The sequence below is a fragment of the Solea solea genome, chromosome 20, assembly GCF_958295425.1.
Source record: "Solea solea chromosome 20, fSolSol10.1, whole genome shotgun sequence".
In the NCBI taxonomy this organism is placed as follows: domain Eukaryota; kingdom Metazoa; phylum Chordata; class Actinopteri; order Pleuronectiformes; family Soleidae; genus Solea; species Solea solea.
The window spans coordinates 15,162,600-15,184,807 of NC_081153.1; the positions used below are offsets into that span (position 1 = coordinate 15,162,600).

At 39.3% G+C, this 22,208-nt stretch overlaps 2 protein-coding genes across 2 annotated transcripts; both read right to left on the bottom strand.

The window, feature by feature from the left end:
- Positions 1–124: 124 nt before the first annotated feature.
- grinaa (glutamate receptor, ionotropic, N-methyl D-aspartate-associated protein 1a (glutamate binding)) lies at positions 125–12,522 on the bottom strand. The gene is made up of 7 exons (XM_058619909.1): positions 12,209–12,522; positions 4,944–5,283; positions 4,550–4,665; positions 4,203–4,403; positions 3,589–3,717; positions 3,243–3,386; positions 125–2,037 (listed from the first exon to the last, which is right to left on the bottom strand). Exons 2-7 carry the CDS (start codon positions 5,245–5,247, stop codon positions 1,888–1,890), a joined length of 1,044 nt encoding a protein of 347 aa, XP_058475892.1. The 5' UTR covers positions 5,248–5,283; positions 12,209–12,522; the 3' UTR covers positions 125–1,887.
- A 1,889-nt stretch (positions 12,523–14,411) lies between these two features.
- mapk15 (mitogen-activated protein kinase 15) lies at positions 14,412–22,020 on the bottom strand. Its single transcript, XM_058618512.1, has 14 exons — positions 21,564–22,020; positions 19,986–20,084; positions 19,779–19,808; positions 19,363–19,453; positions 18,334–18,464; positions 17,679–17,842; positions 17,416–17,555; positions 17,268–17,325; positions 16,500–16,637; positions 16,180–16,285; positions 15,728–16,046; positions 15,404–15,534; positions 15,121–15,273; positions 14,412–14,943 (listed from the first exon to the last, which is right to left on the bottom strand). Exons 1-14 carry the CDS (start codon positions 21,651–21,653, stop codon positions 14,749–14,751), a joined length of 1,845 nt encoding a protein of 614 aa, XP_058474495.1. The 5' UTR covers positions 21,654–22,020; the 3' UTR covers positions 14,412–14,748.
- Positions 22,021–22,208: the final 188 nt, after the last annotated feature.

Consider the following 22,208-nt stretch of genomic DNA (forward strand, 5'->3'; position numbering starts at 1 on the left):
CAGTAATTCAAAACAAAAGTGTTTTTTTTCCTCAGCAAAAATAAGCATTACAAACGATCAGGATTTAAAAACTTGTTTTTCTGTTGACCACATGACTTAAGTACAATCACACAAAGTCAACACCTTTACATTGTATCACTTTTAATGAAAAGCAGCTGTGCCGAGGAATAAGGTTCCACTTTTGATTTAATGCAAATATACAATGCAAACAGTCCTACAACGCCCAAAATGTACGTCATCTATACACATCAAATCACTAAGGAGTTTTATATACACATCCACATACGTTAGAACAGAGAGTTAAAAAGAGTTAAAAAAAAAAGTCAAACGACAGTGTCTGGAACACCTGTACAATGTGCATCATTAGCACATGCAAAAGGAGGAACGATCATGCAAGAGGTGGAAAATCAAAACAAATGACAGAATTCTACATTTATTAACCATATAATTTAATCGGAGTCTGTCAGATTGGCTGTCAGTGCATATTGATTCCTTTTTTCCTTTTGCACTTTGTATATCATGCAACCAGCGTGTTTCACGACAAACTTAAGGAAAAGTCTGTAAGTTTCTATTTTCCTTGACATTAGCTTATATAGCAACTTCAAAGCAACCCTGCCATCTATGTCAAAATAAATATAAAGTACCATTCCTTCATCAGTTCCTCAAGGGAGTGAGGTAATCGGGAGTGCGACGAGAACACAGCCATAAGAGCAGCACAGAAAGCTCAGGGTAGTGTATGATTAAATCCTGAGGGAGGCGGTAATGCAACTTCACAAATGCCGACTGTTGTATTATGCCAAAAAAAAGAAAAAGAGAAAGTATCACTTCATTAAGTTTGTCAGTCTACTTCATATTAGCAGTTTTACAATTCAGAGGTTCTGAATCACTTAGACATTCCTCAGTTACTTCAAATTCTTCACATTATTTGAAAGGAAAAAAAAACAAAACACTGAAATGTCTCTTTACATGAACCAGACAGGATAAATTGGTGTGAAGCGTTTTCAAACACACACACAAACAAAAAAACTAAAGAGGTTAAGGGAACACCTTAGCTTTCAGAACTCAAAAATGTCATATTTGGAAAGACAGTTAATAAGAATATTTAATCTAATAGTGTTAATTTATGTTCACATCTGTCATATACGTTGAAGACCGTTCTTATGCTGTTTCAAGAAATTGTTGAGTTATTCTACTGGATCAGCATGGTTCAGAATATCAGAGCATGTTTCCCAAAAAAGCAGCACAGTGTGGCATCACACAATCTATTACACTTACTATTTACAGTCGTGACACGCAAGCTAGAGATATTCCTCACGTTGTGGTTCCATTGTTGTCATGCAGTTACTTTACACCAGAAGGGTCAAAACGAGAGATACATTTGGGAAAACAGACATATTGAAGGAGGAGGTATTTCTACCATGTCATTTCCATTCTTCAGACAGGACTGTTTTGCATCAGTATTAAGCGTTATGGATGCTTTCCCTGCCCTTTTACTGTTTAATTTCTGCAGCCACACCGAATACCAAGCACTCATAGGATAATTAATGTACAATAATGTATTATACCATATGTGCCATGCCAAACTGAGTGATGGGGGGGTGGGACTAATGTAGACATCATCTGTGTTAGTAAGAGTTAGAGGATAGTTAGATCAAGCAGAGTGGTCACACTTGCAGAAAAGACAGATCATTGCACTCTGTCATTAATGCTATGACTTGAACTTCATAAATAGTGTTTTTCTTAGCTGCATCTCCTCCACAGGCTCAACATGTCTTTGAAAAAAGGCCAATGTGAATGAGGAAAATAAAAGAGTCAGAGATAAAAGGGCACGTTAGTAACAATTCACAATAACGGGACTCTACACGGTTGAATTTAAAAGGTGCTACGTTATTCACGGGAGCGTCCTACAATAGCAAGGATGTAGAGGAAGATGTTGATGATGTCAGTGTAGAGGTTGAGGGCAGCAAAGATGTACTCCTCTGGACTCAGGGCCAGCTTCTTGTTGCCAAGGAGAAGCTGAGTGTCAACAGCCAAAAACTACAAAGAACAAAGATGGATGAATGAGTCATTTCAATAAGGATTTTTACATTTAAATCTAAAAAAAATATACAAATACTGTTAAGCGAAAACCATAATGCACATTGAACATTGAGGCAACTCAGGGGTAGAGTGGCTTGGCAACTGTAACTCAGGGGTAGAGTGGCTTGTCAACTGGAAAGTCAAACTGGGCATTTCAAGCAAACATGAAGTTATCAAGTGAATGTGAAGATTCAAGTTAGCTGATCCACACATTGAGTCTTTCATATCAAGCAGCGGTTTGCTTTCTTCAAACTAACTTCACTGTGGTCTTTATGAGGGAGTAAAAAAAACACATTAGTGCTTCAGCCTACGCAACAGACTTTAAATTACATTTCTACATTCTACCTAATTTTGTAATGGGGAAATTCATAACAACAAACCCCAGCACATGAGAGCTAGTGAGAGAAATGCAGGGTTCACAGCATGTTAAGGTAAGAGGAACAGCTAGCATGATGCATTCAAAGACCCTGGTCAATTTCATCACAATTGAGCTGTTGTAATGAGCTTAGAGAAGTGGCTTCAAGATGCATTCAAGAAACCCATGGAGTCATATTAATTGATTGAACCTTTTTATAACCACCATTACTGCATTATTAAATACATACCTATACCGATGGTTTACATGCCGATATATCCCTTAACCTCAAAATGCTCCTGGTGGCACAAGCAGTTCAGCCAATGTGTTAGGGGCGGCACTTAACCATTATTTTCTCTATTTACTTTCTTACCTTAACATGCTGTGAACCCTGCATTTCTCTCACTAGCTTTCACATGCTGGGTTTTGTTGTTAATTTTCTTGGAGTAGAGAATTTCCCTTTTACAAAAATAGGTTTAATATAGAAATGTAATTTAAGCCCAGCACAAAGCAGTGCTTGGCCTGTCCTATTGAAATGATCTGCTGGCTCAGAACTTGAAATAAAACTCTTTCTGTGTCGTGGAACGCAGTTTTAAGATCATTTGAGGAGAGAAATTAGTCATTTAGAATTTAAAAATGCAGTTTGTGTATCAAGACATGACATATTTATAGTTGGTTTTACTTTATAGTTTTACTTTCCTAAGAATCTGTAGATTTAATTCCTTACCAAAAATAAGTGTCTACTGTGCCAAAAATAACTAACTTGCAATCTTTCTTTTCAGTGTCACACTATGAGTGAGAAACTTACGCAGGTGAAGAGCAGAGCCCCCAGTGAGGCATAGACGATGTGCAGAATCCTGTGGCGAATGAAGATGCAAAGGAAGGAGAAGAGCAACAGCACAATCAGGCACACGAACAGCACACCCCGGCAGGAAGTGAAGTCATACTTGCTCTGTTAGGGAAACAAAAGAAGAAGAAGAGGAGACTAAGAAAAGGCTGAGGAAAGCACACAAACCACTTGTCATGACGATCAGATATAAAAGAGGGTCTTAAAGTGTGTGTGTGTTTGACTGGGCTGAGCGTCTCCTGTAAATCAAATAACAAAAAACAGAGAATGTGTGTGTGTGTGTGTGTGTGTGTTTGTGTGCACAGACCTGTAGTGAAAACAGGACCACAGTGAAGCAGACTACTGCAGTGATGCCCACGGCCATGATGACAGTCTCTGTGTCGTAGAAGCTGGCGATCATACCCACCATGTAGGAGAGGCTCAGGGTCAGGATGGACTGTAACACACAGGAAACGTTGTATTTATGTGCTAGGGTAGATTCAATCATGGTCCTTACAACATTTTCCAATGCAGTTTTTCTTTTCTTTCTTTTAAAATGGATAATCTACTTGTTTGTTATTTGGGTTTGTAGGACACTGTATATACAATAGGTAAAACTGCCTCATTAGCATTTAAAAAAAAAGTTAATAAAGGGGAGACCTCACCTCCCCTCCACAGATTCAAGGCTTTCAGGAGTTGTCAAGTCATTTCCAAAAGATGGAAATAAGAAGGTACACTCATACACATACCTAACTATGCCCCCATTTATATTGTTATAAACACTGAAACATATTTATACCCTGGCTGTACCATTGTTATCAGTGAAGCCAGTATTTTGATTTCAGACGTTTACTTCATCTCTGATGCCATACTGCATCATGGTCAGTTTATTACTGAAAACAATACTTTTTACAACAATGTACCCTTAAGTCAAGGTCTTACCAGTGCGACCAAGTTCCAGGGGTGCTTGCGACGGAAGTCTCCACAGCAACTGAGGACGATTAATGACACAAAGAAGACTGCGTAGGACACATAGTATGTCCACGGGTTGTGTCGCACAAAGGTCTTGGCATCCTCGACAAAGGTGAAGACAGCAACGAAAGAAAATGTGACCAGCAGCTGCACCGTGAGAACCATGAAGACCTAGTGGGAAACAGATTTCATATTACAGACCATATTTACTTTTATATCAGACCAGTTTCATCTATTCAATCTATTTTTATTCTGATCAGGCTTTTATTCCGATCACTTGTGTCCATGTAAATAAACATAACTAGTGAAAGACCTACTTTTCTAATGAAGGCTTGTCGGATAGTCTTATCTTCAAAGCCTGAGTTGGTGAACTCCTCATTGTCATAGTAAGATGGAGGCCCATCGCCATGATAGCCAGGGCTGCCAGCAGGTCCTGGTGAACAAAAATAAAAGGACAATTACAGGTTAAAAAACCTGACTAAACAAATGGAGGCTATGGTGTCAGCACATTTTATGTGTGGTATTGATCATCTCATTGATTGCCCATTCAGCTGTGTCAAATGTAATCTAAAGTGTATTCTTGCTGACCCAGATAAAATTGTGCTTAAAAATCTTTCACCTTAACAAGCCTTTAATGTATGAAACTAACTACAGTGAAAGTCCCACTCAAACTGGTACCTAAAAAGGAAAGGCAAAGAAATAACTGCTCACCAGAGGGGTCTCCAGGAAAGCCTGGCTGTGTGTGTCCTTCCTGATAAGGCCCTTGGGGGTAGGGTCCCTGTGGGTAGGGCATCTGAGGATAAGGCATCTGGGGGTAAGGACCAGGGACAAAACCTGGGCCTGCCTGGGTGAAGCCTGGCTGTCCGTAGCCAGCTGCTGGCGGATAAGCTTCCCCTGTAGCCTGGCTGTAGTTAGGTGGGGGCATACCAAAAGCTGGCTGAGGTGGTCCATAGACATTGTTATGAAGTGGGTTGGTCTCAGCCATACCAGGGTATCCACTCTTGTCCTGGGACATGGTGCGGGAGAAGGTTCACCCTGTTGTAAGAACAATCTGAGAAAAGACAAGCACTACAATTAATCTTATGAGCAAAGTCAATGACAAACAAATAAGCCTCATTTGATTTACAACTTGATATGATTTGCAGTTGTGTAGCTATTTACGCAGCTGCGTCAGCCCGTCCATGCCCCTTCTGAAAACCACAATAAAACCCAACTGACTGACGAAGCGAGTTAAATGTGTCACTGGCAGCAAATACAGTTCCCACAAAGAACAGATACTTTTGTATCAACATTGATTAACCCCTGGGTTGAGGTTTTAAACGACTCCTCCAGTCATTTTGTCACACTGCAGTAGGGATGGACATAATTAAATCGACCATCGATTAATTGATCATTAAGAATTTCGTCGATGACGCTAGTTTTTTAATCGATGCAACATGAACTAATGCAGGTTATGTTGCATAGTCAGTGGAGATCTGTAGGGCGGCTATTCCAGAGGCTGGGGGAGACGAGGAGCATGCATTGTCTGACACGGACGAGGGGAGCGCAAACACTGGAGTCACAGAATCCCAGTCCCAGGTCTCTGCTAAGACACAGCTCCCTGACCCCTGAGTAGAGATGCACGGATGAGCTGTAATGGCATCCGCTGCTAAATATCAATAATCCACCTGCTATTCACCCAAAGCAATGTTTTTTTCAACAATTGATACCCGCATCCGCCCACCACCCAATCATCACTCGGTGTAGTCGCACCGAGTGACCGCAGACACCACGGATAATCCACAGGGCGGGTGGATCGCATGAAATAAAATATTTGGATGAATTGCTGGTGGGTTGCAGTTGAAATAAATAAACAAATAAATAAATAATACGTAGGTAGACTGCGACTACAATGAATGATGATCGGGTGGCGGGCGGGTGCAGGTTTTCATTGCATTTTATATATAGGTATAAATAGAGATTTTTAATATAAAAATATTAATGATTAATTGAAAATCGATTGTTAATTCTCCCAAACGATCGATTAAGAAAATTTAATCGAATGCCCATCCCTACACTGCAGTAAGGTTGTAGTAAATTGAACCTGCTGTTAGTAAAGACCAACCTAAACATTCACATCAGCATGAACCTGTCAGACCCACCTCTCAGACCCACACATGCATTAAGTAAACAGAAAACATGAAGCTGTGATGGATGGAGTGACATAAAAGAAGGGAAGGAAACACTATCCAGTGGACGGTGTTACCATGGATGCAGGTGGTGCCTTGGTAACCAAATGTATTATTAATCTGCTTAGGTTCAGTAGGAGACCTGACACACTGGCCATCACTGCAGTGTCCCTCCCCCCACCAGGACAACAACCCTGGTCAACAGGTTTCCATACCATCTCTGTTACAATCTATAATGTAGGGGTGCAAAGATTAGTTTACGTGGTCAACAAAAAACAATGAGAAAATGAGTTGCAGATGAATTGTTGATAATTGTCTGCTATCATATAAATTCTTTATTAAAATAATATTATTATTTCTATGGATGCCAAGCTACCATGTTGTTTGTTACATAACCAGGTATGATGTAGAACCAGAAATTTTGAAGTCACGTTAAATCACACAAGTTTCTGTGAGATTGCAAATCCCTGGAACCTCCTCCCTGAAATTGTTGGATTAAAAGCCAAGTGTTTGGTCCCGTGTCTTGATTGGATTGTTTGGTCTGTGCTTTCTCAGGATTAAAACACACCATGTTTTTAAAATCAAGTCAGATTTGAAAATCCCTTTGTGTGTGGCAGGCTTGAGGAGGAGACGTTTGTGCCCTCCACTGTCACAGCAATCATCACTGTTGTCTTCCACTCATGAGAAGATAGGGCACGCAGGCTGAGCTGCACTCACAGTGCCCACTGCTCGACACCTTAGTAATTATTTCAGTCTGACGCACTTCTAGGCTGTATATTGTGTACCCAAACTGGTTTTTAGTATCTATCAAAATAGTTATTAAATTCAACAAACGGGCAGTTGTGTGTATTACACAAAACAAAATGTAATAATGCTGTGCTGGCATCATGTAAAATCATAAAATCCTCCAGCAGAAAGGTAGAGTAGAGCTGGGCTGGGTAATCAGACTGGCCTTATGGTGGTGCATAGACGTGTGCTATTAAAACAGCTAATGTGCAAACACTCTCACTCCTCATAATGTTTCCCTCTCTCTCTCTCTCTCTCTCACACACAGACATGTGCAAACTCACAGATATTGCCACACTCTATGCCTCTTCACCCACACACCCACAAAAAAATAAACAATGGGCATTACACAACAGACATCCTGATCCTGACACGTGTCCTCATGGTCCCGGACTGTCCATCACCAGAATAGGGTAGCGAGAGAGAGCAGACAAAAAAGTCAAGTACAGGTCACTATGAAGATTGTAACAGGTTCCACTAATCATTCGAGGAGCCAAATCTCTCCCGGCCACTTGCAGCAATGGTTGTGTGAGGCAGTTATTTTTAATGTACTGAATCATTAGAATCAGCTAATTAAAAAGATTAGTTCAGTGCTTCCAGCATGACCGGAACACAGACTCCATCTGACACAGTCATTGAACTAAATTACAGTGGCGGGGGCTATGATGCTGCTCGATGCTCACGATCGCAGCCTTTCAGCAGTGCTGTCCCTAAATACACCAGACTCCTCCTAAATATTGAGATTTTAAAAATTCCATGCTAAATGTTGGAGATTAACGCAAGTTTTCAGAATTTTTAAGTCTTTTTAATAGATCTACAGTTCGGCATTGTTTGCTTTGATTCTTGTGTCGGACATCTTGCTCATGACTCTTCCAGTGACGACACTCTGACCAATCAGTGGACGGCAGTCTGTTGACGTCACGCACAGTATCGGTTCAGCTCGCTTAGAACCTCGCCAGAGCAGGTACCAGGTACTATACCTAATGGTAAAGCAAGAAAACCTTGGCCCAGTCGTGCCATGCCGGTACCATGTGATAGAAAGCGGAAAATTCTAAGATGCAACTTAGTAATTCCAATGTCCTTAAGTAATGATGATGCATGCAGTCAGAGCATGTGATCCACAACCTGTCCATGTGAAGCATTTAAGATAGTAACTTGGGACTTCAATGGATTTGTCATCCATGTTAGGGGCAGGACATTTCGGTGGCAATCTCAAAGTAAATCAATTACTTGAGGTCCACATCTACTTTTATTATCACTTGATGTGCCTATTGTTTTTTTTAACATGAAATTATTCATTATTTGGTCCATACAATGTCTGAGAAAAGGTTTTGTAAGTTGTTACAACAAGTGAATGCGATGATAATAGATGATTACACAATTCTGATAACTCATTTCAGCTCTATTATATTATATTTAGTGTAAAAGAAACATTTCCAAAGCCATTTTTGTTAATATACAGTATACTATGTAGGACGATAGTGGTAATATAATTTTAATAAAGACTTAATATGCTTACTGAATTACGTTTCACTCCTAACTCATATTAATCAGGACTGTGACTGTAACATGAGTGACTTCATGCTGACTGTGTTTATGAGTCCTAAATGCATTTGTACTGGTCCGTCTGATCTTTTTTTTTTTTTTTTATCTAAATTTAATGGATTATCAACACAATCCAGAGTAACTCACCACACAGTCAAGAACATGGGATGCTAATGTTTGAAATGTGCATGAAGTCACAACAGTAAGGTAAGTACAGATGGTAGATTGTGTTGTTGTGTCTTACATAAACTGTTATATGCAGCTGCGAGAACTTGATTTCATAAAATCAGAAACTAATGAGAAAAAAAAAAATTCAGAAAGAAAATTGGGAGAAAGAGACGCAAATTTGTCATTAAGGAGCATTAAAAGTTAATGTCTTCTCCCAAAAAAAACCCCAAAACATTAATATCTCAAATGCACAGGGAAATTTTCAGCAACCACAATAGTTTCAGCTACACAACTGAGAAGTCTGAGAAGTGGTGAAACTGTACAGCATTACAAGCATTAAGCGAAAGATTTCAAATCCTCTTAGTAGAGACGCCCAATGATGTGCCAAATTAAACATTTTCATTACAGTATTGATATCTGGACTTCGATCCCAATTTTCTGAACAATATTTTATCAATAACAAAATAATGACATTTGTTTTAACTAAAAAGTAAATCACACAATGTGGTAAAATTAGCTGTGGTCAAAGACTAAACAACATTCTGTACAGCTGTTGTATTAATTTGTAATATTACTCTAAATCTTCTCAATACCCCTTCATCAATGAAACGAGCACCATCTTCTTAAAACACAACACAGACACACTCACACAGATCTCCTTAGAGGAATGAGCATGCTGCATGCTTATTGGCTCACTGTTGCTGATGAAGTCCTAAGGTATAAGATACCAAAGAAATATTGACATTCTATACCCAGACCTAATGCTAGTATCCCTCCACTCTGCTAACTACTGCTGGTAGAATTAGATTAAAGGGAGGGATTGAATGGACCAGCCAACCAAGTTAACATAACACAGTCACAGTCACACAAAGCAGCAGGGGGCCTACACAGAGGGCAGCATGTTAAAGTATGTGGTGCCAAAACAAAAAGGTTGTGGTCTGTGATGTGGGATGAAATAAACTAATTCTAAAGAAATATTCGATAAAAAACTAATGAATAAAATGCAGTTTCACAGTCACATGAGTAAAAAAAAAAAACAACAACACAAATTTTAATCTTGTGAGAAGTTTTCTTACACACACACACACACACACACACACACACACTGAAACAACCAAAATACCTGAATTATAACTTAGCATGAATAGTATATAAATTACAACTGATACATTTAGGTTTGAGCCTTATTATGAAAGTGGACCACAAGGTAGATAAAACCCCACTGTGAGACTGTCAGCCTTTCTACCAGACAATGCAGCAATAGGGCAAGATACTGTCATTAGGCCAGGTCTTGTCAGCAGCAGTTTTGGCTCTTCCTAATCTGTGGACTCCTCACCTCATGACAGATAGTTGCACTTATTGTTTCTTGATAAAAAAGAAAAATATGTGGTTACTTATTTTACAACAGCACTGTAAGGAGAGCAAACTATTCTTCTCTGACTAGCATCTGTAATGGAGCAACACAGAGGCTGTTGTCTGAGATAATATAAGTCATGCTTGGATAAATTCCTTTAGCTTCACTCAACACGAGGTAACTACACTGCAAATACAGACCTTCAACCAATAACACCATGTACTACTGATAAATATTAAGGGCAAAAGGGAATCTAGATTATAAACAGCAAAGGACAGTTTGTAGCTGAAGACTGTATATTTCAATATGTTTGCATTATTCAAGGTAATGGCCTTACACTGAGACAACCACAATATGTACTAGTTCAAAAATGGGGCATGGGCAAAACTGTGATAAAAACACAAGTATATTTTCATATCTGGGTTTAGAGGCTGTCTGATGGTTTCTGGTCAAAACCAAACAGTTATATTTGTTTATGATAATATGATGATAAAACCAACCCAGACTCTCAGTCTAAGGATGGCTTAATGCTAGTTTTTCCACATTTGATACCTAAATCACAAACTATCTACTGATACAGATGTGAGTCAAATGCCACCAAGCGATAATAAGCAATTAGAAAAAGTCTCTCTTTGCAGCATGTCACCTTACCTATGTGTAGTGAAGTATTTACAGGACATCTAGAATGTACCGTCTGATCGGACATTATACTACTTTATTCTTTTTATGATATCTAGTTATTTTTGACCAGTAATAGACCAATACAAATGCTACAAATGTAAATAATAATTACAATCAAGTAGAGAATATACAGTGCTTAACAAATGTATTAGACCACCATCAAAAGCTACAGCTGCCCTAAATTAACAGCATTAGTAATTATCAAAATCATTTTTTTTTTATATTTCTGTAATGGTTAATACACCAGCATGTAGAAGCTCTTTACCCGAAATTATATTTGTAATGCTAAAATATAATTATTATTGTTCAATTCAAATTTACTGTTTTACAAAAAACCCCCAGAAGAATTAAGATGATTAAGATGTCAAATTACAGTTATTTACTTGCATTCCTGAACAGAAAGGTTTGTTTTAGTGTTTGAACGTTATGGTTTCTGACTTCTCAGAGAAGCCCAGTGAGCCAACTCAAATTTGGATATAAAAAAAAATGTGAATTCAGTTTGTTATTTGCCAAATAAATAATAAAAAAAATTCGAAACAAGTTTTTGAAAGATTTCTAGAATATATATATATTTTTTTAAGTACTAATTCATTTGGGAAGCAGTGTATATTATATGTGTATTTAGCATTACTTATTAGCAAATTATAGATAGGAAACACTGACGTGGTGTTTATTTTTAGTGATTAACGTATGACAGTAAACAAAAACAGAATAAACTTAAGTTTCAGTTCCACTGTGTACCTGCAGGTGGCGCAGCTCCGTGTGGGCCTGTACAGCGCAGAAAAATGCGACACTGCGATTATATGAGACTCGCATATTATGTGACCGTCAAAACAACCAACGCCAGACAAAAAACTGATCAAATGACGTAAATTGTGCGAAAGATAATCAGAACAGCTACACAGATCCATCGCCATGATGGATCCACACAGGGGGGCTGTTTTTGTTTTTTTTCCTTTTCGTTTTTTTATGTCGCTGACCACACGCCGCGCCCCCACGTTTACAGTGCTGTCAGCGCTTTTCAGACAAACATTTTTATTTTTTAACTTAACGTGTGTGGATTTGCTCAATCCTGCAAATGCACCATGTTTTTGATCATTTACCAACGTAAAGCGAGAGCTGCTTTGTCGCCAGCAGCTGTGACTTTACGTCCTCGTTAGCAAGCGGTGCTGGTTAGCTGCAGCAGCAGCGTAATACATTAAATTCTGACAATAATAACAACAGATACGAAGAAAACGCATGTCAAATAATACACATTCCTCTCACGGCCTTACCTTTAATGAGCGTATTAGACGGTAGCTGCCAGCACGCGTTATCCCTCCTCCTCCTCCGGTGGATCAGAACTGAACAAGTGAATTGACACGGAGATGATGGGCCGATGACGTCACAGCACGACGCGGTCATGTGATGTGTGGGAATTTCCTGTTACATGACAGAATTTACTTAAATAGTGACGCAGTAAAAAATATATATAACGGCCACTAAATAGGGTTATTTAGAGTTGTTTTTAGTGGCGCTGCAAATTAATTCTTGTGGAAAAGAAAGATCCAGAAAGACCACGAGACTATAGTCTTTTATCCGTGGGTGTAAAGTGCATTTAATCTAATCCTATTAAGACTGCGGTAAAACTATCCGACACTCGTTTCTCCGTGTTCAAACTATCTGACACTGATTTTAACACCCTCCTTACAAAGGCTTTTATGCTAAAAAAGCCTGCGATCTAATACGTCAAGCTGACTTGTAAGGACATCGACATTTGGTTTTCAAAATAAACCACCGAGCTCCAGAGTGCACGTTTGAAAGCACTTTTTGAATGGGACACATAATGACAATACTCGCAGTAATGTTTCAGAGTTCTCTAAAAGTTTTGAATAAGAATGAAAAAGTTGTGTTCAGCACATTGATATCTACTATTGTACAGGATATCAAACTTTTTTTGACAGTACAGTGTAAGAGAAATTTCGAGTAAAATGTCCCGTACTCGCACAAAAACAAAAACAAAAACAAAAAAACAAACAAACTTGGGATGTAATAAAAAACAAAAATGTCTGACCAGGATGTAATCGGTTGTATTCCCCATTCAAAATGTGCTTTTAAACGTGCATTCAGAGATACGGTGCGCTCATACGAGCTTTATTTTGAAAACCGGATGTTAATGTGCTTACAAATCAGCATGCTCACAGGCATTTTACAGAAAAAAAAATCAGCGTCAGATGTTTCAGCGCAGTCTATAAAAAAAACTTCCGAGTACTTTTATCTCTTAGATTTCTCGTTCTGTTTAATAAAAGTTTATAGTTTATAAAAACCAATGATGCCTAAAAAAACAACTGCCACTACTGCATCAATCATCACCCAACCCCTCAATGCAATAATACATTGCAAAATATTACTTTCAGTATTATAATTTTCTTGCAAAATGTATTTATTAAGTTCTCAAATATTATACCTCACAAAAAGAAAGACAAATTATACATATACATACACATGTAACAAAAGAAAACAACGAAAAACACATTTATGGTGCCAGGGAAGGACTCCATAGCAGGGCATTCATACAAACCACCATGACAGAGCAATACATCCAGGTGTAATCAGAGAGTCCAGAATAGGCATCTGTGTATTTGACAATGTGAATAGCCAGGCTTGTAAACCGTCTACTAACAGATTACCAGGAACTGTCTATGTTGTATTTTGCTTGTAATAAGCAGTACTTGTCATTTTCCTTGTTGAGTTTACAGTCCTCTGTTAAAATCCCCAGAATACACAGTTTAGGGCACAATTATAACTTCATACTTATGAAATGAGAGGGTTTGGATTTGCCCGCATTTCCATAGGCAATGAATGAATGCCCTTTGTTGCACATTTAACACATCCATCTGGGGTACTGGGATCAAAAACTGGATTCATTTGAAATCAGAATGAATAGATTGTGTTTGCGCTTTGAAGCTAGCTTTCTGCTAGCCCTACACTGATATTCCACTATTCCAAGTCCTCACAAATTAGATATATAAAGATTTATTTTTCAGGAGCAAAAATAAATCATTACCTATCTTAAATTTCATTGCGATACTTATCAGTGTCGACACTATCAACTACTTTATAATTTTAATGTTTTTGATCATATTGCCCAGCGCTTATCTTTACGCTATGTTGCATCTGCAGAAGATAAAACACATACAACTACCATACAACTATGTAGTATATGTACTGCTGACATTATAAAATATGTGTACTTTGAAATCAGTTCTTTTTCAGTACATTTAATAACAAAAACTTCAAAACATCAGTTTCCAAAACTTTCCAACCAGCTATCCCCAAACATGACTCACTCAAAGTCCTAAATCCTCTTGTTGCTTAAAGGCACCTTCAGATACCAAATTTGGCACTGACTGATCTAACGTCCGGTTACCACTATAGTTCAGTTGGTACAGTTAAAAGTCCTGAATTACACACCCAACCCTACAGATGGATATTTACTTGCATTATTTTACGGATGTAGATCTTAGATGCACCGATAATCATAAAAGCTAGAAAAGTAATTTACAATGAAGTGCTAGTGCAGGTATATAAACGTAACAGAAAGTCACAGTGCATTGTACAAATATTTATTCACTGTCACAGACAGAGAATGGACATCCATGTTTCCATGGGTATATTCTTCACAGTACACAGACCTATTTGACCTAATAGCCCTAGTATTTTCTTATTTTTCCAATATTTCTTATTTTCAGTTATCTTTCTAACACAAGACAAACATTGTTGTGTTTAGATGAGTAACCACCAGGGTCCTGTGTAACCACTGACATCACAGCAGCTACTGGTTGCAAGGACGACTTCGCAAGAGATTGTCCAGTTCAGTCTTATTGATTGTACCATAGGCCTGGGAATAACTACCAAGTTTGGCTCGAGGATCACCCGCAGCCGCCACGTTACAGTTACTCTGAAATACTTTCTTGCTGAACCGCTGTGGGGGACGAGCCTCACGAACCTGAGGGTTGGCCCGCTGGTTCTGCATGCACATAAAAAGAAAATTAGACAGCCATTCAATGCCAGCACTCTTTATATACATCAGTATACAGTACTTTCATGCATTCAGTATTCAGTATTCATCATGTGTGTAAATATCCTGAAATTGCATCTAGACACTGATTCGTATTCCGTGCGGCCTGAGATGCAGCAAACTGACCAGGCGGGCAGATGTAACATGTAGTCCAGAGGAAAGAGGTGGCTCATCCTTGCGTACAAGCGGGTTGTTTTGCGTCTGGCTTAGGGTCAGGGAGAAAGAACGGTTATGAGCCGTGGGTGCTGAGCGACCACGCTGAAGAATCTGGTCCATGGACTGATGAAAGAAGAGAGTGGTCAAGAGTAGACATCATCAACAATATTAATAATCTATCTATCTATCTATCTATCTATCTATCTATCCATCCATCCATCCAACCATCCATCCAGTGTGGTCTGGTGCTTACTGTATTGGCATTGGCGCCCTCTGTTGGTGATGTTGTTGCATTTCCATTACTCGTCTGTCCTGAAGGTTTCCTGCTGGCTGCAGTGGACTGGCAATAGGAATGAGATACAACTGGACTCCTCACAAATTCGTCTGAAGAAAAAAGAAGAAGACAGGTTTGTGTTTTCTATGTGAGGAAATTACACATTTATGTTAAATGTCATATGACAATGACATAGATAGCTGCATTGTTCATATTGGACTGTGATGGTGTGAATCTATGGCAGGTTAATGAAATCAAGCCTTTTGTATTTGTAAGCAACTGAACAAATACATTCAAACATACTTGGGGCATGTGTGATGGGATTATATGTAGTTTTTCTCAAAGCAGGGCTAACTACTGGACTCGTCTTCTCCACAGCAGACGGGGTGGACACATTCACAGGCTCAGGTTTTGTGACACTCGTCTGTAATGGCACATGGTTTTTCTCCTCAGTCTTTCCATGCTGTGGTTTCCCCTCATTGTCACCATTGTCATTCTCTGTCATTGGGCCCGTCTCTCCTTTATCCTTCACACTGGGCTTCTCCCTGCTGCTGATGCAGTCTTTGTCCTTCTCTGGGATCAGTCTAAGCTTTCCCTGATTCGTTCTCCTCTCCAGGATCATCTGCAAGTAAAAGAGAGAAAAGTGTACCATGTTTAATCAGTGTCTCCCTGATGAAACCATATGCCATAATGATCTATTGTGTAAAAATTAGGTTAATGGTTCCCTCTCTGAACATTTGTGACACATTCTGTACCTCATAAAGTTTGTTGCGGTACTGAACCACAGATAATTGCACATCATCATCCACTGGCAGCACTACATCATAGTGAAGATATGGCTCCTTGGCTGGATTATGGAACCTCCAAGGGCAGAAAAGAGAAATAAATAAAAGCACAATACAGTCAAATAAAAGGAACTCAACAATACAAATGTGATGATATCTCTGATCTTGATCCATCACTGGCAGGAAAATTGATTCTAACTATTATAATGTGCAAAGGGACATCTAAATCCTAGAAAACATGACCATAGCAACTTGTCTATGAATCAGTTTGAATGTATGCTCCACAATACCTGGCTACATATGGGTGTTGGAGTGCTTGCTCAGCAGTAAGTCGCTTGTCTGGGTTGAAGACTAGCAAACCCTTCAGTAGGTCCAGTGCGTCAGGAGGCACAGATGGCTGGAGAAGATCCTCGAGAGGCACCTGAGGTCTGTCAAAGAGAGGAAAGGAGAGATTTCAATTACATAATGGGAAAAGAAACATGAAGTAAAAGTGAGGTTTGAAAGTTAGTATGAAGCATAGTGTTATGAGAAATAATGTGGTTCCTTTGATAGTACAGATACATATTTAGCAGTTTATACACTTTCTGTATATACATAATCGGGAAGCAAGTCCAAGTAGATGATTTGACTCCCCCCTACTTACTCAAATATCGCTTTTACAACAAAAATTAACTTGAGTCTTTACCACAACGTGATGTGTTTGAGAAGCCATTGCTTTGTGCGTGATTTTGCTTTGTCACTGCTGTGTAATTGCATCTGCATGATAACCACTGCTCCTGCATTGTTAGCGAGTAATGAGCTCTACCTCTACCTGCAGTCTCTGAAAATAGTCGATCCCAGTGGAGGGGAACAGATTTGTTTTTGTCACTGGCTCAACTCATTTTTGCACCAGGAGTGACAAGGTCAGACTGAGGTCATGTATTTACACACATATATATACAGTATCACGTAATCAACGACGTATGGCTATTATTGGTTACTTCGATTTAAACAAAAAAAACAACAACATATGCTTTATTAGGATTAGGATTAGCCACAACATAAAAGTCCTTCCTTACTTCAGCAGCATTCTCTGGATGACAGAGGATCCATATTCAGACTTGATTGCAAGAATATCTGAACATTGAAAAGCATGTCATTAATCCAAAGTAAAGGCACAGTGCTAAGCTATAAAATATTTTAAATTTGAGTTGTTTTTTTTGTCACCTTCTGGGCTGGGGTGTGGTATGGCGCTCATGATCTTCTCTATCTGGTTGATGGTGGATGTGCCGGGGAACAAGGCTTTACCAAGCAGCATCTCTCCGAGGATACAGCCGAGGCTCCACATGTCTACTCCTTTGGTGTACCTTTGGACAAGATGAACTGCCTTTACAGTCGAGTGACACAAATTTGACATACATATTCTGTTGTTTGGATGAAAAAAATGCAACTTTAAACCATCGTGTTTTTTCTTTAATCACAGTTAATACCTTGTGGAGCCCAGCAGGATCTCAGGAGCCCGGTACCACCGCGTCGCCACATACTCTGTGAGCGCAGGATTCCCGCTGTCCTCTTGGATCTGGTTGAGTGATCTGGCCAAGCCGAAATCGCACAGCTTGGCGACACAGTCGGTGTCCAGCAGCACGTTGGATGGCTGTGGGAAACACAGACAAGAGAGACATTCTTCATGAGCACGTTAATGGTTTGATTTCCACTGATCTATCCAAGGTCATTGTAAGTAGGTAGTAGTGCACTGTATCTAATGTAATTATACAGTGTAAACACAGGATTTTGAATTTAATAGCCTTACTTCTAGCTGTATATATGACATATGCATATGTAGAATAAATCAAGTGGTTATCTGTAGTTGCAGTTGCTTTAATTAATTGTAAAAGAATGCCTTATAATCGCTGCCCTGCACTATAGTCTTCATCTGTACTATTGCAATTTGTTGCATGTATGATGCTACTAACTGACCTTGTCTTGGCTGGGGTCTCACTTGTAAAAGAGATTTTAATCTCAGTGTTACTTCCTAGTGAAATAAAAGATAAAACTATCATATTTACAATATTCTTTTTATATATATACACTGTATGCCAAATCTGTTAATCACTACTCTTCGTCTGACAAAAGGCGCTGACAAACCTTTTGGTCCCTGTGGATAACGTTTCCTGAGTGCATGTATTTGATGGCTTTGAAGAGCTGGTACATCACATATCGTTTATGGACGTCCTTCAGTAGGGTGCCTTTTTTTATCACTCCATGCAGGTCTGAGTCTGGATCAAAGCAGAGATCCGGTTTTATTGCCACATTCATGTCAAACAATGACTGGACTGTAATTCATCTCCAGTAAGAAAACACAGTGTTAGAGGGTCACAGTGGTGGTCTGTGCTGTGATGCTGGTGCTGTACACCCATGGATTAGACTGCAGAAAGGAGGAGGCCAGTGTGTGGACTCAGCAGTAAAACAGAGCACAGAGCCAAGAGAAGCAGAAGCCTCTCTGACCACAGTTGTACACACACACTACAAATACTTTGTTACTGTACTTTAGTACAAAATTCACGTATCTGTACTTTACTTTGTTATTTGTATTTCAAGCAACTTTTACTTTTACTCCACTACATTTCTAACTATCCTTGTTACTCGTTACTACCAAATCAAATCCGAAGAAGAAGAGTTCGTAATGGACTGTATTTATATAGAGCTTTAAGTCTTGATGAGCTGCTTTACACTACAGTTTTGCCATTCACCCATTCACACATCTTTCATACCCATTCACACGCTGCAACAGTGTCTTGCTCAAGAACACATATAGACTAGCAGAGCCAGGAATTGAACCCACAACTGTCCAGTTGAAAGACAACTCGCCCAGGCACTGAGCCACCATGGCTCAATCCTAACTCTGATACTTAAATACAGTAAATGTCATATACTTTAAGACTTTTACTTAAGTAATATTATAAACGGTGAATTCAACTTCTACCAAAGTCATTTTCTGGTAAGAAACTTGTACTTTTACACAAGTATCCCTCAAGTACTCAAGTATGCATGCACTCCTTGACCTTTTTCAGTAACATAGTATTGAGTGGAACTGAACCACTGCAGCCTGCACCATGGACGCGGATCATTTGTTCCAGCAGTGTGTGAAAGTTCGGCAAATCGAGCAGCACTCACCCATATATTCAAAAATGAGGTAAATGTCTTTATCATTCTGTGCTCGGATGACATTCAGAAGTTTGACAATGTTGGGGTGATCTCCAAACTCCTGCATAAGGGAGAAAAAGACCATTAGGGACAGAACGCACACTGTGGCTGACCTTCATAAGAACTTATTATGACAAGGTTGTGTAAAGCACAGAGTCAGCCTATGACCACTGCACTAGAGTTTCACTGAGGGTTGAAAACAGCTGATTGGAGCAGTAGCACCATTCAAGGTCATGGTTCACGGCAAATTGCTGTTGTTCCCTCAGTGACAGAGGAGTAAGAAGCAGCATTCTCAGACACACAGTTAGTAGATACTGAAACGCTCGAGAAAGACAGAAATGATGGGACTAACATGCATCGGAGTGAAACACGGCTGTCACTGTTACCTGAAGGAACATGATCTCCCTGAACGTCCGCTGCAAAACAAACAGAAAGTGAGAGAATATGAACTTCACATTTAATCATTAACTCAAGTCTGTCTATTGAGAAAGGTGAACTTGTGTATTTTTTTGGTTTTTTTTTTAGACCGCAAACATGATCAAAGATGAAAAGGTCACAGTGTAACTTTATTTTGTCAGTCAGCCAATACACACCTGAGCATCTGTTCTGTTTCTGAAGGCGTCAAAGATCTTTTTTACAGCCACAATCTCCCCGGTCTGTCGGTCAACTGCTTTCCACACAATGCCGTAGGCCTGAGACAGATAAGGAAATAAAAGTTAGGGACTTGCTTTCGTGATGACATTGTTTTAAAAGCGGCATCTGAGCAGCTCCTACATACCAAAGTAATTGTAAATAAACCTAAAAACTGCAGGCTGTTGGGTTTCTTTTTCTGATGGTCTAGACTACAGATTTCCTCCTGACACATAATGCATTGTGTGAACTGTTGGGTTTCTTTCTGACATTATAAGGTGTATGTACAATGCCTTTAGATAATGTTTATTGTGACTTGGTGCAATACAAACAAAACTGATTTGATTTGATTATTCTATACTCATAGAGGAATATTGTAAAGGCAGTGTGCCAAAAAACATTTTGGTATTTTCCTTTTAAAAAGTCACTGTTGATTAGAGCTGAAACAATTACTCGATGAATCGATTATTAATCGATTACTAAATTAATGATCAACTAATTGGACAATGGATGAATTGGTTTGAGGCTTTTTTTCATGATTAAAACAAGATTTCTGATTGTTTCAGCTTCTTGAATGTGAATATTTTCTGGTTTCTTTGCTCCATATAACAAATCATTTTGGTTTGTGTACAATACATGACATTTGAGAACATCAGAATTTCCAGGTGTGACAAACACTGATCAACATTTTTTAACATTTTCTGATATTTTATGGACCAAGCGATTACTCGATTAATCTAGAAAATAATCAACAGATTAACTGATTATGACAATAATCATTAGTTGCAGCTCTACTGACATTCTGTTAAAGGAAAAGGAAAGGACATGACGTCTCCCGCTCTGACTACAATGAGGAAATGGAGCTCATAATAGGCTATTGAGTCATAGTTAAAGCAGCCTTTAAACAGAGCATCAGAGTCAAGAGAAATGACTTTTTATTGCAGTTTCGTGTGTGTGGTGTTGTCTGAAGCGTCACAGATCAGGACACCACCACCCCATTAGTCAACAGTAAACAGGTTAAACAGCTGTGTAACCTGAGTCACAACTGCCCTCAGGTACAGTAGGTCTGCTTAACCAATGTGAACGGTCTATGTGACAGTCACCACCTGGACGTTTAAGGCAGAGCAGCCTCAGTGTCTCTGTGGACACTGTGTGGAAAGACACCAGGCTGTTTTTAGTCCTGTGGAGTAGCTGCACTGTCAGTGTTGAGAAAAACAAAGGGGGTTGGACTCCAGAGGGAACAAGTATCATCACACATCAGCTGGTCTGCAAAGGGAGGAAAAATAGTCTGTCCTGCCAAAGCAAGTAAAGCCCTTCATTACAAAACGGGTTTTCACTTAGGATTTTAAGCCTGGAGCATTTCTGGAATGTCTTTACAGACTGTACACAGGGACTTAAAAATGTGGCAAACGCGATTGTGCAAGTTTAGTTTCACCATAATGAAACTAAACTTAAAAACTGAAATGAAAGTTAAACTTATAATTTGTGTTTCAGTGTGTATTGTAAATAATGACACTTGAAGAATAAAGAAAGTCACTCACCCCCTTTCCAAGTCTCCTCTTGATTTCATACTTTTGTGAAATATGTTCCTCCATCTCAGACACGTTTGTCGATTCATATTTTTTACTCATCTTTCAGCAGCTCCCTCGCCTTCTCATGCAGAAACAACCAGTAACATACTGTGAAGATTATTCCTGAGTGATGACAATCACCACTGCAACGATAATGTCCAGTTTTGCTCGCCGTGTCGCGTTGTTGTTTAGAGTCAGTGTCAGTTGAGAAGCAGCAGGTGACTTTTGTTCCTCCCTCCGTTTCGTTTTTGGAATTTAAACTCGTTGAACTCGTACTCTTGAGAATGTGTAGTGTTTTTATGAAGCGGTCACTGTCACTTTCCGCTGCAAGTTTGGATTCTTGGTCACTGCTGCTGCTGCTGCTGCGCGCACACCAGCCGAGGAGTTTTGTCATTTTTTGGTCGTCTTGGTAACGACTTCACAGCGGCCTGCTTCTTAAAGAAGCCGCCGCACAAACACAAGCGGAAGTTATGTGAAAAGTAGCGAACTCACTGGATGTTATGTACAAAATCACGTGGCTTGACTATAGACTGTACATAAAAAAACATTATAGTGAGAGCTCGGGTTTTCTGAAGTAGCTGTTTGAGGCAGAGGCACCACTTCTGACACGTTGTC

Coding starts and splice junctions, on each gene's coding strand:
- mapk15 (XM_058618512.1), bottom strand. CDS start 21,653: ATGAGTAAAAAATATGAATCGACAAACGTGTCTGAGATGGAGGAACAT. Junction 18,465..19,362: donor CCTCATTTTTGAATATATGG/GTGAGTGCTGCT, acceptor GCTTTGATCCAG/ACTCAGACCTGCATGGAGTG. Junction 17,326..17,415: donor ACCACACCCCAGCCCAGAAG/GTGACAAAAAAA, acceptor TTCAATGTTCAG/ATATTCTTGCAATCAAGTCT.
- grinaa (XM_058619909.1), bottom strand. CDS start 5,247: ATGTCCCAGGACAAGAGTGGATACCCTGGTATGGCTGAGACCAACCCA. Junction 4,404..4,549: donor GACAAGCCTTCATTAGAAAA/GTAGGTCTTTCA, acceptor GTTTCCCACTAG/GTCTTCATGGTTCTCACGGT. Junction 3,718..4,202: donor CCTGGAACTTGGTCGCACTG/GTAAGACCTTGA, acceptor TGTGTGTTACAG/TCCATCCTGACCCTGAGCCT.